The sequence below is a fragment of the Neovison vison genome, chromosome 2 (genome assembly GCF_020171115.1).
Source record: "Neovison vison isolate M4711 chromosome 2, ASM_NN_V1, whole genome shotgun sequence".
In the NCBI taxonomy this organism is placed as follows: Eukaryota; Metazoa; Chordata; class Mammalia; order Carnivora; family Mustelidae; genus Neogale; species Neogale vison.
The window spans coordinates 108,075,695-108,092,838 of record NC_058092.1 but is presented as its reverse complement, the minus strand read 5'-3'; the positions used below and the strand labels follow the sequence as shown (position 1 = coordinate 108,092,838).

At 39.1% G+C, this 17,144-nt stretch overlaps 1 protein-coding gene across 1 annotated transcript in view; it reads right to left on the bottom strand.

Annotated features, from left to right (window-relative positions):
• SNX27 (sorting nexin 27) overlaps positions 1–17,144 on the bottom strand; it is a 65,963-nt gene that overhangs the window by 28,311 nt on the left and 20,508 nt on the right. Inside the window, exon 2 of the mRNA XM_044239241.1 lies at positions 13,175–13,406. Coding sequence (XP_044095176.1) covers positions 13,175–13,406 — 232 coding nt within the window. The remainder of the gene's footprint in view (positions 1–13,174; positions 13,407–17,144) is intronic.

Sequence of the window (17,144 nt, the reverse complement as noted above, 5' to 3'; positions counted from 1 at the left end):
GTGTCTTTCCCATGGTTCTGTGATTTAGGAAGTGAATTAAATGCAAAAAAAAAATTAATTTATTCAAGATTCCTCTCCTGTAACTTTTTACCTATGATTCCTCCAATTAAAAACAAAGCCTCTAATCACTATCAAACAGTCTCCAAGGATGTGTATGATCCAGATCAATGAGCGTTCTTCCTGTGATTATCAAAGTTGTAATGAATCACATATATTATCAAGTATTCCCATCACTGCCTCCTGAAGTACAAATGCATAAAAGGAGAACAGCATTTCCCTTAGATAATACCACAGTATTCCTGAGGGCAGGCAGTCTTAAGAATTCTTATTTAGTCAGTCTGGCCTTATATACTTCCTTCTCAAACTAAAGTATCCAAATTTCTCAATAACATCACCATTCTTTTGCTTACAAAAACTAAGCCCGTAACAGTATGGGTGATACATATCAGCCTGAGTTCCTCATACTAGGAAGAAAGGGAGGTAAACTACTTAGGGACACTGCTAGATCAAAGATACTCCCCAAAATCTTTTTCCAGGGAAGAATAGAATAGATCAATAGATCTTTGATAATGCACAAGAAGACTATGACTATAGTTCTTCAAAGGTGATCACCTGAGTGATCTCAAGTCCCGTAAAACATTTCCTAGGATAAAACGAACGCTACAGCCTGAGAGGCCTTTGTGATAATTTCAACAAGAAACCTGAGAAATTGACTCAACTTTCAGTTTCTTTATACGATGAGAAGAGTAACATCAAATAGCCACTCACCTACCTCCCCCATCCCAATTTAAATGTGGTGTCAAGGCAACAGAAATATAAATAATCTGGATGCCTGACAGTTCTGTAATACTTTAAGGCAAGCAGGAATGACCTCCCCAAGAGCCAAAAACCATTTTAAATTAACTGTTCTAGGGGCGCCTGGGTGGCACAGTGGGTTAAAGCCTCTGCCTTCAGCTCAGGTCATGATCTCAGGGTCCTGGGATCGAGCCCCTCGTTGGGCTCTCTGCTCGGTGGGGAGCCTGCTTCCTCCTCTCTCTGCCTGCCTCTCTGCCTACTTGTGATCTCTATCAAATAAATAAAATCTTTTAAAAAATAAAATAAAATAAATTAACTGTGCTAAGCAAATGAGAAACATACAAAAAGAGTGCCAACAGATTGTCTTTGTTCTTCATTGGTCCTGAAAATTAACCAAGATCTATCAGTATTCATAGTTCCCTGGTTTGGACACACTCACTTGCCGAAAAAAATGACTGATTGACTTAGTGCATGCTAAGGTCTTCTGCCTAAAATTCAAGAATGTCCATGGGCCATGAGAAATGCCCACAGTCTCAGGATGCCTGGGTGGTTCAGTCAGTTAAGCATCTGCCTTAAGCTCAGGTCATGATCCCAGGGGCATGGGATGGATCCCACATCAGTATCCTGCTCAGTGCGGAGGCTGCTTCTCCCACGCCTGCCGGTTCCCCTACTTGTGTATTCACTCTCAAATAAATAAATAAATAAATATCTTAAAAAAAAAAAAAAAAAGAAAGAGGGCGCCTGGGTGGCTCAGTGGGTTGGGGCCTCTGCCCTCGGCTCAGGTCGTGATCTCTGATCACAAGAGATCCTTGTGATTTCTGACTGTCAAATGAAGAAATAAAATCTTTTTTTTTTTTAAAAGAAAGAAATGCCCATAGTCTCATTACAAACGAGAATGTCTATCAAAAATATATATTCTCTGGGGGTGCCTGGGTGGCTCAGTGGGTTAAAAGCCTCTGCCTTCGGCTCAGGTCATGATCCCAGGATCCTGGGATCGCACCCCGCGTCGGGCCCTCTGCTCAGTACGGAGCCTGCTTCCCTTCCTCTCTCTCTGCCTGCCTATCTGCCTACTTGTGATCTCTGTAAAATAAATAAATAAATTCTTTAAAAAATATATATATATGTATATATATATATTTTTTTTCATTCATTCTCTGGACTTGAGGAGGACATAATCAAATAGTAACTATAGCTATACACGGGCAGGCAGTGCTTTTGGGATCTTTCTACCTTAATTTAAACCCTAAGACTGGCTGGATCATAAACAGAATTAGATGAAGTTAGACCAGCTTGCCATAGTACACTGAATTTAATGATCACTGTTCACTTTCTTCAACTTGGAACGTTCACACTGCAAAGCCAATTGTCTGAGGCAACCAGTTTGTCTGTCTCTCTTTCTCTCTCTCCCCCTCTCCCTCCATTCCTTCCTTCCTTCCTTTCATACTAGTTTATTTAGGGGTTCCATTTTTACTCCTCAACAGATTTTATGTATTTCTTATATGCTTCTTCACTCATTAATTCATCTAATTCTGAAGGATTACTGAGTGTTACCTTGATCAGCCAACCATCCTAATAAAAGGATTTGTTGACAAGTCCTGGATTTTCTGCAATTAATTTCAGTGACTTCTCCTGATGGTGGAGAATAGAGTTCACTAGCAGCTTCCACACTTTCCAAAGGACCAAACTCCTCTTGTTTGTTCAATTTTGTCCCACCTTTAAGGAGTCTACATTAAACAACATCTCCCAAAGCTTCCTGTGCAAAACTGCTGAATCTCATTGTTCTGATACCACTTTCTGTTGTTACCCATTCATGGGCAGAGCCCGTGCTATCAGACAGCACCTGCCCTCAGGCTCCAGGGCTGGGGCACGCAGGGCGCAGTGGGCTTAGAGGCTCTGCACTGCTCTTAGCACCATTGAGGGTAACAAGTTTCAGTCTTCTTGAGATCCTCTGCTTAGTAAGAACCCAACAGGAAAAAATATGGGTGAGGAAAGTATAAAACTTCTCTGTCAGGGATCTAATTTTGTTTCTCTGGATTCTGCAGGTCCAAGTTTCAAAATTCAGCTTCAAAATAATTTCTAATATGTAAATGCTGAAAATTCATGTCATGTCATTTTTCTCCTTAGCCTCATGACTTAATCCTATGTAATAAATGCCAGAAGATGATAACTGATAAATTCTTTTCTCTCTTTTTCTTAAACAGGCCCCATGGCCAATGTGGGGCTTGAACTCACCACCCTGAGATTAAGTCCTGTGCTCTATTAAATGAGCCAGCCAGGTGCCCTGTAACTGATAAAATCTTACAATGAGCACAATCCACTGCAGGGAAAGCAATTCTATTAACATCTGGGCTGTTATTCAGTAGCAAAACCAAAATCCCAGATATCAGAGATCACCATTTTGTTGGTTCCTTAGATCCCCACCTATAGATTTCTTAAGGATTTGAAATGGTAACATCTCATCCTATGTAGGATGTGAATATTAAAAAGTTTTCATTTTCTGACAGAAATTATGTTACTGAACACACAGAGGAGAATCTCCTTATATACTGCAAAAGTTACTAGAAAATAAAAATAGAATGGTGACATTTTGGCAATATCATCCAAGTTCAGCTTCCAAAAGTCAAATAGATGCTGTCCTGTTCCCTTTATTGATCTGGATGAAACTTCAATGTACATTATGACCAACAAATTGTTTCTAACACCATCCTGCTATTTAATCTTATTTTTAGCCGAAAATTCATCTTTAAAAAAAAAAAACAACACTGGGTGCCTGGGTGGCTCAGTGGGTTAAGCCTCTGCCTTGGGCTCAGGTCATGGTCTCAGAGTCCTGGGATCAAGGCTCCCTGCTCAGCAGGGAGTCTGCTCCCCCCCCCCCCCGCCTATTTGCGATCTCTCTCTCCTATCAAATAAATAAATAAAAATCTTTTTTTAAAAAAGTCTCAAAACAACAACAACAACATTGCCATTCTTAAGCTGCTTATAAAGTAAAAGGAGATACAGCACTCTTAGTTCACTTCTGTGAGATCCTTAACTCAGGGATTTTTCCCTAATGCTGAAGTATTTAGGCTCCTTCCTGGAAATAAAAAAGCACAAAGGCCACAATATGCTCTTCAATAACTTGGGTTTCTGGTGTGTTCGTGCATGCATACTGTATGTGTATTCTCCCACAAGATGGATCATAAATGGTCTATTTTTTTTTTCTTTATGTAGACCTCAGGTGTACAGAACTACATTAATCATAATCCCTGGTTCATAACGCAGTCTCATTATGGCAAGCTCTTTGTTTGGAAATTTAATTAGTTACTTTAACCTTGTCAAAAGTAAACTATAAATAAGACCCTGACAGTAATTTCTAACCATAGTCTCTGCCACCTTTATCCCCTCCTCTCCCTGCTTCCCTGACCCTCAAAATTAACATATTCAATCACGTTCATCACTCCTTTGCTTTTCTTTTTATAGTATTTTCCTGTATCTATTAGTAATCCTTAAATTTTTATTTTTTATATTAATTTTTAAAGGATATTTTAGGTTTTTTTTTTGTTTTTTTTTTTTTAAGATTTTATTTATTTATTTGTCAGAGACAGAGGGAGAGAAAGCGAGCGAGCACAGGCAGACAAAGAGGCAGGCAGAGGGAGAAGCAGGCTCCCTGCTGAGCAAGGAGCCCGATGTGGGACTCGATCCCAGGACCCTGGGATCATGACCTGAGCCGAAGGCAGCTGCTTAACCAACTGAGCCACCCAGGCGTCCCGTAGGATATTTTAGTTTTAATGGAATATTACAAAAAGAAAGAAAGCTTGCCGTTTGCAAGGATATGGATGGAACTAGAGGGTAGGTAATTATGCTAAGCAAAGTAAGTCAGAGAAAGACAAATACCATATGAATTCACTCACATGCAGAATTTAAGAAACAAAACAGATGAACATAGGGGAAAGGATGGAAAAATAAGATGAAAATTGAGAGGGAGGCAAACTGTAAGACACCAAACTCTAGGAAACAGAGGGTTGCTGGAGGGGAGGTGGTGGGGGGAGGGATAATTGAGTGACAGGCACTAAGGAGGACACTTGATGTAATGAGCACTGGGTGTTATATGCAACTGATGAATCACTGAATTCTACCTCTGAAATAACAAAAAAAGGGGGGTGTATTTTAGTTTTATAAAAAGGTCATCATGCAGAGTGAGATCTTTTCATGGCTTATTTTTTTCCCTAGTCTCATCTACAATGTTACATACCTTTGTGGTTTATTCTGCTGTATATAACAATTTGTTGTTTTGCTTTTTAAATATTTGTTATCCCACTGATGGGCACTTGGGTTGTTTCTGGGTTTTGGCTATCGTGAACAAATACTACTATGAATTTGTATACATACCCCCTGCTGTACATATATAAAAGATTCTCTTGGGTATGCTAAGAGTAGAACTGTAAGGTTATAAAGTATGTGAATAATCAACCTAAATAGATAATGCCAGACGGTAAGCTAAAGCGGTTAGTTACATCAACTTATACTCCTCTCAGTAAAACATAAAAAGATCCTCTTATTTCTTGCCAATGGGGAATGGGTATGAAAAGATTTCTCACTGTGGTCCTAATTCACATTTCTCTAATGTTTCATCTAATGATGTTTATCATCTCTTCACACATTTATTAGCCATGTGAGTGTTCTCTTCTGTAAAATACACATTCATGTATTTTTCCCAGTGTTAGACTGAGTTTTTGTGCTTTTCTCCCTGATTTGTAGAGTTCATTATAAGTACTTGACATAATATTTTTCATGTGTGTATATTCTAACTTCTCCTACTGTGTCATTTGTCTTTTCACTTTATTATGTAACTTGATTTTTTAAAAATGTCTGTTTTATGAAGTCCAATTTATCAGTATTCTTTTTTTTTTTTAAAGATTTATTTATTTATTTGACAGAGAGAGAGAGATCACAAGCAGACATGGAGGTAGGCAGAGAGAGGAGGAAGCAGACTCTCTGCAGAGCAGAGAGCCCGATGCGGGGCTCGATCCCAGGACCCTGGGATCATGACCCGAGCCGAAGGCAGAGGCTTTAACCCACTGAGCCACCCAGGCGCCCCCAATTTATCAGTATTCTTATAATCAATGCTTTCTGTGTTAAACTCTGCTATACCCAGGACCAAAAACTCTTTGCTATACCTATTCACCTATACCTTCTATTAACAGCTTTTAACTTTTTGTCATTTAAATCCTTAATCGAACTAGAATCAAATTTTCTAAATAGTATGAAGCAAGGTTCCACTGGTATTATTTTAAAATCAAGAATATTAAAAGTCAAGTTTTAATTACCTATAAATAAAAATATTCTGTTTTTATAGGATAATCTGGGAACTTCTAAATAGTCTGGAATTAACCTCTTACAATAAACACCTAGAAAACTGGGCAAAACATAGGAAATGACTATTTTTAGACACTAGACAACCGGCAACTAAGAACTGTGATCCCTGAGAAAAGGGAAATAAACAAGATGAGCTCTACCATAACCTAGGCTTTCTAGCCTTTCTAGATTCTGGTTTCTCCTGAAATGGGGGTCAGACGGGGCATCCAAATAGTATGGCAACTTCAATGAGTTGTGGAGACAGAAACTAGAGTTCAGGGAGGCCAAAGAAGCTAGGATTTGTAGGACAGAGTGCACAAGATGGGGGAGCTAAAGAGAGACAGATCCCCTTGAATTCTGGCCAAATAGCAATTTGAGGAAAGAACTATTATGAGGGTAAGCTGTAAAAATAATTACTAGAGTTCAAAGAGCATCTGTAATCATTTGACTTTCCTCCAGCCAGAACAGAGACCTCCCTTGAATCTCCATGACATTCAAAAGAACTCAAAAGAGCCATGCTTTAGGAGTAGAGCTAAATTAGCTCTAGAGTATAAAAGCTAGTCTAGGCTCACCCTAAAAGAGCTTAAAAACCTGAAAAAGGATCAAACTAATGTATAAGTAACTTAACTGCATGCCAGCAGAAAGAAAGAAAGAAAAAAAGAAAGAAAAGAACAGAACCCATCATTCTTTAAAGGAATATAACAAAATCTAACACACTGTCACATTAAATTAACAAGGTGCAAAACCCCATCAAAAATTACTAGACATATAGGGGCGCCTGGGTGGCTCAGTGGGTTAAGCCGCTGCCTTCGGCTCAGGTCATAATCTCAGGGTCGTGGGATCGAGTCCCGCATCGGGCTCTCTGCTCTGCAGGGAGCCTGCTTCCTCCTCTCCCTCTCTCTGCCTGCCTGTCTGCCTGCTTGTGATCTCTGTCTGTCAAATAAATAAATAAAATCTTTAAAAAAAAAAATTACTAGACATATGAAGAAGCATGAAAATTGGATCTAAAACCAGAAGAAAACTCAGTCAGTAGAAACAGACTCAGATATGACAGAAACAAGTAGTAGCAGACAAATACATTAAGTAGCTATCATTGGCTGCTTCTGTTTAAGATTTAGGAAGTAAATCTTAAATAAGTAATACTGCTCTAGATATAAGAGATTTCCCATGCACTTGGAAGTCTTCTTCATGCGCCTCTTGTGCTCACAAGAAAGACCAGAGTCAGAGCAGGACACTAGAAATGGGCTACTGTGGCAGCTTAGGCATGACAGAGGTGCTTAGCAAAAAAACCCACAATGCCCCACCTACATCCCCTAAACCCTTATCTTCTATCATTAAGCAAAAGCCTTAAGCCCTTGGGGGGATAGCCAGCAAATCCTCTCATTGACAGGGCACTGGCAAAGATCCACTGCTTCTGGGGAAAAACTAAAATGAAAAACCCTTTATTCCTTACTCCTGGTGAGAGGCAGGAAACCATCTTAGACCCAAATTCCTATACTGATACTAAGTAGAGCTCTGCTACAGCTAGAGAAGGGACAAGAAACTCTTCCAAGACTAACCACAGATACAAGGCAGAGTTTAGCTATGATAAGGAAGAAGGGCAGAAAAACTAAAAAAGTCTTGCTCCCAAGATACAGGCATAGACCCTGTCTGAGACAGAAGTTGGACCAGATAACACAGAACTCCCACTATAAATCTAGCCTAAATAAAAAGCACGAGCAGTTTGCCAGAGGGGGATAGGCAAAGGTAGAGAGAACTTGTCTGTGGTATAGGCAACGCAGGGGAAGCTAAAAGTTGAGAGGGCGGGGAGAGCAGAACACAGAAAAACAGAACTTCTGACCACAGCTAAAGAAATATTTAATGACATACTGGCTGACAATTTTTGAAAAATAATAAGATATCAAACCACAAATCTATAAAATTTAGAAAACCCAAGCAGGCTAAACACCAAGAAAGACTTAACTTTGAAGTTAAAAAACTCTGACGGTAACTGTAAGGGGTTAAAACATTACATCTTAGAGAAGAACAAAAGCTGAAATAATCAGGTCTCTCACTTGTCATCAGACACTATGCAGGCCAGTATACAGGAGTCACATTTTTAAGATTTTTTTTTTTTTTTTTTTTGACAGATCACAAGTAGGCAGAGAGACAGGCGGGGGGGGGGGGGGGGGGTGGGGGAGCAGGGTCCCTGCTGAGCAGAGAACCTAATGTGGGGCTCAATCCTAGGATCCCAGGATCATGATCCCATTAAAGAAAATTCTTTAGGCAGAAGGAAAAGAATATCAGATGGAAACTGAATTTATACAAATGAATGAAGGATACCATAAATGGTAAATACATAATTAAATTATTATAAAAGAGCTCTTTCCTGGGGCGCCTGAGTGCCTCCGTCGTTAAGCATCTGCCTTCAGCTCAGGTCATGATCCTAGAGTCCTGGGATTGAGCTCCAGGCATGGGGACCCTGCTCAGCAGGAAGCCTGCTTCTCCCTCCCACTCCCCCAACTTGTGTTCCCTCTCTTGCTGTCTCTCTGTCAAATAAATAAACCTTAAAAAAAAAAAAACTTTCCTTATTTTTCATTTCTTGAATTATCTAAAGCAAAGATAACAAAGTAACATGGAATTTATAACACATATAGAAGTAAAATGTATGACAACAACAGCACAAAGGATGACAGAAGGAAATGATATATACTATTGTAAACGTCTTTTATTATACGAGAAGTAATATTGAATTATTTAAAGGTAGTACTTATAAAGATATATATTAAAAACCTGGAACAACACACATACTCAAAACAGCATTATTCACAACAACCAAAAAGCAGAAATAACCCAAATGTCCATCAACTGAAGAAGAGATAAATTAAATGTGGCATTTCCAAACAATGGAATGTTACTTGGCTGATACATGCTACAACATGGATAAACCCTAGAACACATATGATTTTCATTTATGTGGAAAGTCCAGAATAGGCAAACCTATAGAGACAGAAAGATCTACAGGGAGATGAGAGGTATGGAGGATGCTGCCTTTCTGAGGGGATGAAAATGTTCTAAAACTAACTGTGGTAATGGCTCTGTGAACTAAGAACCACTGAATTATATACACTGAAGATGTACAATTGCTGGTATGTAAATCACACCTTACTAAAGTTATTACAAAAACAGAGAGTTAAAACTATAAAACCTTTACAAGAAAACAAAAGATTTGTGTCCTTCGGTTAGGCAACTGTCTTAGAATATGAATTATCCATAAATGAACAAAATAGACAAACTCAACTTCATCAAAATTTAAAACTTCTGTTCTTAGAAAGATACTGCTAAAAATAAAAAGAATGTCCTTCAACGGATGAATGGATAAAGATGTGGTCCATATATACAATGGCGTATGACTCAGCCATCAGAAAGGATGAATACCTACCATTTGCATCAAAATGGATGGAACTGGAGGGGATTATACTAAGTGAAATAAGTCAAGCAGAGAAAGACAATCATCATACGGTTTCACTCCTATGTGGAACAGAAGAAATAGCACAGAGGACCACAGGGGAAGAGAGGAAAACTGCATGGGAAGAAATCAGAGACGAGACAAACCATGAGAGACTCTGGACTCTGGGAACTTGAGGGTCACAGAAGGGAGAGGGGTTGGGGGATAAGGTAACCAGGTGATGAGTATTAAGGAGACACGTGGGGGTGATGAACACTGGGTGTTATACACAACTAATCAAATGTTGAACACTACATCAAAAACTAATGATGTACTATATGCTGGTTAATTGAACATATGACAAAAAATTTTAAAAATAAAAGTAAGGGGTGCCTCGGTGGCTTAGTTGGGTTAAGCAACTGCCTTCGGCCCAGGTCATGATCCTGAAGTCCCAGGATCAAGCCCATATAAGCCTCCCTGTTCAGCAGGGAGTGTGTTTCTCCCTCTGACCCTACCCCCTCTCATGCTTTCTCTCAAATAAATAAAATCTTTTAAATAAATAAAAAATTTTAAAAAGGCAAGCCACAGCCTGGGAAAAATACTTTACAAAACACCTCTTTGATAAAGGACTCCAAATACATAAAGAGCTCTTAGCAACAAAATAAGAAGATAAGGGACGCCTGGGTGGCTCGTGGGTTGAGCCGCTGCCTTCGGCTTGGGTCGTGATCTCAGGGTCCTAGGATTGAGTCCCATGTCAGGCTCTCTGCTCAGCGGGGGGCCTGCTTCCCTTCCTCTCTCTCTGCCTGCTTCTCTGCCTACTTGTGATCTCTGTCAAATAAATAAATAAAATCTTTTAAAAAAAAAAAGAAGATAAAAAACTTAAGTTTTAAAATGGGAGGAGCACCTGGGTAGCTGAGGTCATGATCTCAGGGTCCTGGGATGGAGCACTGTGATCAGCTCCATGCTCAGCGAGAAGTCCACTTCTCCCTCTTCCTCTACCCCTGCCCCCACTCGTTCTCTCATGTTCACTCTTTCTAATAAATAAAATCTTTTTTTAAAGTTGGGGGGAAAAGTTGAACAATTCAACAATGAAAATGTAAGAATGGCCACTAAGGACATGAAAATAAGCTCCGGGGTGGTTCATGGGGTTAAGCATCTGCCTTTGGCTCAGGTCATGATCCCGGGGTCCTGGGATCAAGCCCCACACCGGGCTCCCTGATCAGCAGGGGAGTCTGCTTCTCCCTCTCCCTCCCCTCACTCCTGTTCCCTCTCTTGCTCCTCTCAAAAAAATAAATAAAATCTTTGGGGAATAAAAAAAGATTAGGGGCACCTGGGTGGCCCAGTCAGTTAAGCATCTGACTTCTGCTCAGGTCATGATCCTGGGGTCCTGGGATTGAGCCTTGCATGGGTTTCCCTGCTTAGTGGGGAGTCTGCTTGTCCTTCTCCCTGTCCCCCTCTCTCTCCCCCCCCCCCAACTTGTGCTCACGCTCTCCCTCAAACAGATAAATAAAAACTTCAAAGGAGGGCACCTGGGTGGCTCAGTAGGTTAAAGCCTCTGCCTTCGGCTCAAGTCATGATCCCAGGTTCCTGGGATCAAGTCCCACATCAGGCTCTCTGCTCAGCGGGGAGCTTGCTTCCCCCTCTCTCTCTGCCTGCCTCTCTGCCTACTTGTGGTCTCTGTCTGTCAAATAAATAAATAAAATCTTAAAAAAAAAAAAACTTCAAAGGGAAAAAAAAGGTTAAACTTTCATTTACAATATGACCGTGCAATTCCACTTCTAGCTACTCAAGAGAAATTAAAATATACATCTACATAAAGCCCCATATATTAATGTTATTTCATGGTTTAGTCATAATAGCCCCAAACTGGAAACAACCCAAACATGCATCAAAAAGCCACTGGAAAAACAAACTGTAGTAAATTTATTCAATTAAAAATTAACTGCAATTAAAAGGAACAAATTACTGATATATGCAACATGTATCAATCTTTTAAAAAAATGAACAAAATGAACAAAGCCAGATACCAAAAACTACTTATTATATGATTATATATATATATAATATTATTATATGATTTCATTTATTTGACATTGAGAAAAGGCAAAATATACTAACAGGCAGCTCATCAGTGGTCGACAGGGGTGGTGTTATAAGGAGAGGACTGACTGCAAAGGGTCACCAGGGAACTTTCTGGGGTGGTGAAAATGTTCTGTATCTTGATTGTGATGATGGTGATTGTAAAACTATGTACATTTATCCAAACTCATGAAACTGAACATTTAACCTGGGTGAATGTTAATGTTGGTAAATTATGTTCAGTAATACCGATTTTCTTAAAACGGATAATTAGTAGTTTCATTCCTTTTCTAAAGTCTACAGAGGTTCCAAAGGTCTCAGGTAATTCCCAAAAGGTCTCAACATCGAATCTGCTCTACTTTTAGGAGCTGACCTTGATTTCTACTTTTTACATGCCTTGTGATTCAAAGTATAGTACCTCCAAAACACAAAACTCTAAACTTTGTGAGTAAGGCTTTGAGAATCCGTAGACCAGGCTGACATAAACTGTGCTATATGGATTACCATCACCAGCTAAATTAAAGATGCAGGTGAACACTATTTGATCCTTCTGAACTTTTCTGGCTTCTCTGCTTGCTTTTCTTATCTCTCCACTAAAAAGAATTTACCATAAATGTCCTGTGGCTCATTCCTACACAGGGAATAAATCCCAGTTTCAGAGACTACAACTATAGTCAGCAGTTGACCTTGAAACACATATGGTCTCTTTGCCAATATCTAACAGAACACACTGCACTTTCTACAAAGAATAATGAATTTCTCATTATTTCAACACTCCCCAAATAATCAAAGGCAAATAAAGCATACCTCAATGAAGAGAAAAAATAAGTATATTGGGCTACCAGCCCCTATCAGGTTTTGAGGAACAAGCAAGGCACTCAAAAAAGAGGCTGGCACATATCACCCAGAACTCAAGATGGGCGTTCCTGCACATCTACAACAGTAACAGGTTGACAATATATAGAACAGTGCATGAGAACTGTAGTCAGAGCATACTTAGGACCTTGCGGAAAACCCAAGTTAATCATTCAACCAGGATCTCCAAAGAAAACGAAAATGAACAAGAGGTAGAAAGGAGTGCAGGGCATTTGTAGGTTCTGATGTGGACAAATTCTGTATTACCCAAATGTTTTAGAAAACACCATCTTTTGAAATTAACCTTGCTCTATAGCTCTACAGAGTCAACAATAAGTGAGACTGCTATTAGCAAAGATATATGGCAACCAATAAAAGAACAAACAAGTCAACAAAACCAACTTAAACATGTTTACAAAAGACCAGAATGCAAACTTAAAACTGTCTGGAAAGACAGTGGAATTATATTTAAACAGAAATAGAAATCCTCTCCATTACCGTACTTTACTCCCTGCAAAAATCATAATCAGTATCTTTTATTTATGTATGAACCCATCTTGCTGGTAGACAAACTAATCAAAGTTGTGGTGATTACTTCTAATGCTCTAATATATATCATAAATGACAAGATCGAGGGGAAATAAAAGCTAAATGTTTTGAGGATTGAGTTGAGCTAACACTCACCACAAACTTCTCACCATTCTGCTCCACATGTTTGTATGTGGGGACCGATATGGGTACTGCTTGCTTTTCTGTGTAATCATAAAATGATTGTCCCAACGAGTCGTCACTGGGATCTAGGTTATCTGCCTCATGTGGAGGTACAGATAACACTGTCAAGATCAATTCCTTCTCGCCTGCTCGGATCAGGTCCACCACCTGCTTGTGTGTCGCCCCCTCAACATTCACGCCGTTCCTAAGGGGAAAAAGGGAAAAAGAAATCCCATAAACCAGAAGGGTCCAAACACCTTGTAACTCCACCCTCCTGCCCCCACTGTCACACAGTATGAACCATAAAATCAAGATTAATTTGGTTCCAGAAAAGCTGTTATTATTTTTATAGATCATACATGAAAAAGTATTTGTGAACTTATGGCAGGGAGAAAAAATGGAAACAGGTGAGAGGGCCTGCCCTTCCTCTATGCTAGAATCCCACACAGAGCTTCAGGAAAAGCACATGGTGAAGCTGCAGAGGAAACAAAGCTTTCAAAGCCAATTTCCTCATCCTAACCAAGCATGTATACAGTACATTCAAAACACCTTTTAATAATACTGCCATTTGAACTCTACTTAGCTCTTTTTAAACCTCCTAAAATTTCTGTAAGAAGAAATTTTTTTTTACAAAATGCATTCCTTTAATTTGTAAAGACTCAAAAGTATGGCTTAAAATAATTTTTTATATTTATATCTGATTCTATCCCGTAACTCCAAATCAGTCAATTTAATTTTCCTATAAAGGAAGTTTCATCACCTTGGGAGTTAAGTGGTATATATTTTCATATAAATAATTTCTTTTATCACTTGGTTTTTAATAAAAAGGCAATTTTGAAATTTCATTATCTGAACCAACTTTTGTCCTCCCAATTACATCAATTATTCTCTCTTAGCATTCTATCTACTCTTCTTTCTGCTCTGTGCTATCTCACTTAAAGCCCTGTGTCGTCAGTTCAAACGAAAAGAACCTACATCTAAAGTTATATAGTAAATCAACCTACTCATTCTCCTCCCTGCTTCACTGGATAAGAAGGCTGCAACTAGGAAAAGTACAAGGTTTGGAAGAACAATAATTTTGTCAAGAAAGATGCTGAGTGTCACAAAACTCACTCAGCAAAGTGAGTTTTGTGAACTACCTTTCTACGATGCTGACCCTGCCTGCTGTCTCAGCAAAAACCACAAGGCAGCTAGCTGAGCTGGAGGTTCCCTCCATGGCTATCTCCCAAGAGTTAAGAAATAGACACCTGGCCTTTACTCAGTGCGATAAAAGCTTATCTACAACCCTTTAGAGTTAAGCTCTTTTTCAGTTCCAAACCATTAGGATTTTTCCTTCCTGAAAATGATGCTAAGTTTAGTAACAAGCTTTCCACAAACTTTCCAGTCACTGGAACTGTCTCTGTCAAACTCTGGTATCTGAAACATCCATTTATATAAACAGAACAGGCAGGAGATCACCCTGCTAAACCTCCTTCCTTTTGGGTTTAACAATCTAATCAGTAAATTCAGCACTCTAGACCTTACACAACCTAAAGTCTAACTTATACACACACACAAAAATTCAATAATTTTACAATTGGCTAGCTATAGAAAAAAATAAAAGCACCCCTTCCACTGGTAGAAATTTGGGCTTTTAAGATTTGGATCAGGTCAAACTAGTAATCAGAAAAAAAGATCAACTCTCATCACAGAGCCAGAGGGTAAAACAGAGAGAAAATGAGCTTTGAAGCTATGGGTTCAAATTTTTGGCCCTACCTTCAGTGCAGGCACTGGTCTTAACTAAGTCATTTAAGCTTTCTTAGCATTGTTTTCTGCATCTGTAAAATAGGGACAATAATAAGCCCCTAAAAGGATTGTTGTGAGGATTACTGTAATGAAACATGTAACTCGCTAGGACCACCACCTGAATACTTGCACTAGAATGAAGTATTGTGGGGTTCCTGGGTGGCTCAGTGGATTAAGCCTCTGCCTTCGGCTCAGGTCATGATCTCAGGGTCCTGGGATGGAGCCCCGAATCGAATCGGGCTCTCTGCTCAGCGGGGAGCCTGCTTCCCCCTCTCTCTCTGCCTGACTCTCTCTGCATACATGTGATCTCCCTCTCTGTCAAATAAATAAATAAAATCTTAAAAAAAAAAAAAAAAGAACAAAGTATTGCATCGCTGCTGAAGAAATGTTGGTTGAAGAAGAAATGGAAACCTAAAGTTGGGAATTGTCAAAGGATTTCATCTAATCTTTAGCCTTATCAATAGTTCTAGAAACATGTTTTGCTGGCAGAAAAAATTGAAAAGAGCAAAAATTTAGAAATCAACATAGAGAGCTTCCTCTACCCTTAGGAATCTTAGCTTATTCATGAATACCCTTAAAATTTTTTTTTTAACAAAGTAGGGAAAACTCACTTTAGAGACTGAACACCTTGGATACTAAAACAAGATTTTTATGTTAGTATAAGCAATTTTATGAAACACATATTTATGAAAAAAGTTTAACTATACTAAAATCTTATTTTTCAGCTCCCCATTTTTTTCTCCTTTAAGGTATCTTTAATCTGGGGTATTCTGTCAATAGGCTGGGGGTTGGTGAACACCTATATCATTTGTCTGTAAAACTCTATTTGTGCATATACGTATTTTTCACCATGAGTATGGGGTCCACTGCTTCCACTGGCTTTAAAAGTTCTTAACCTTTAAAAGTTCTTAACCACAAAGGTGAAGAACTACTGCTTTCAATGCATACTTCCACCATCCATTCAGTTTTTACATTAAAATACACTGTTCCTGGGCACCTGGGTGGCTCAGTGGGTTAAGCGCTGCCTTCGGCTCAGGTCATGATCTCAGGGTCCTGGGATCGAGTCCCGCATCGGGCTCTCTGCTCAGCAGGGAGCCTGCTTCCTCCTCTCTCTCTCTCTCTGCCTGCTTGTGATCTCTCTCTGTCAAATAAATAAATAAAATCTTTAAAAAAAAAAAAATACACTGTTCCTGGGTCACTCAAAAAACAAGCCCTGAAAGTCATCTGGGAAACTTCAGTAGGGCTTATTCCAAGAGCCAGGGAGCAAGAAAGCTTGCTTACGTTTCAATTCTTTATCAGAAAGACCAAGCTTCAAATTGGCTATCATCCTAAAAACCTCTTTTAAAAAATTAAATAAAGACAGGAACGAACTACCACTGTCACATTCTAAACACACTTGCTAATGTTTATTTGGTTCTACTAAAAATGGAATGTTATACATTCCACAATTTAATACAAGGCTGGAAATTCCTTCATTCTTCAGAGAATGAAATGAGGTCAGTAAAAACCCCAGGATGTTTAATTTCAAAAAGGATCCTCCCTCCTCAAAATAAGAGGACTCTGCAATTATAAAAATGTTTATGATACCCTCTTTTCCACAAGAACGCCACCATATCAAGCTCAAAGTGTGGCCCAATTTGGACAATTCTAAAGACATAAATGTAAACTATAAATTCTTCAATGAAGGAAACTTCCAGCAGTTGACTTCTGGTTCAAAGCATGGGTTTTAGAGTCAGAGAGACTTGGCTTTGAGTAACACTTGTGCCATTTAACAGATGAGACACTGCTAAATTATTCAATCTCACTGAACCTCAGTTTCCTAACCCATAAAATGGTGCTAATAATACCTAGCTAACAGAATGAGAACTAAAATGAGATAAAGCTCTAGAAGACGGTAACTACTCAATAAATGACAGCTATTCATGTGATAGTATTTGTATCAGTTGGGCAAGCAGGTTAGTAGCATTTTGGCCTCCTGATGACACAAATCCTTTCTATCACCAATCTTCCTTGCCCATCTTCTGCCTTTGTAATAAAATGTAGCTGGAATTCATCTGAAAATAAATGATTGAGCTCTCAACCTACGCTGACCCATCACAAGAAGGAAATCACCTTCATAATATCACTGTATCAGAGAACCACCTAGTCCTATACCACA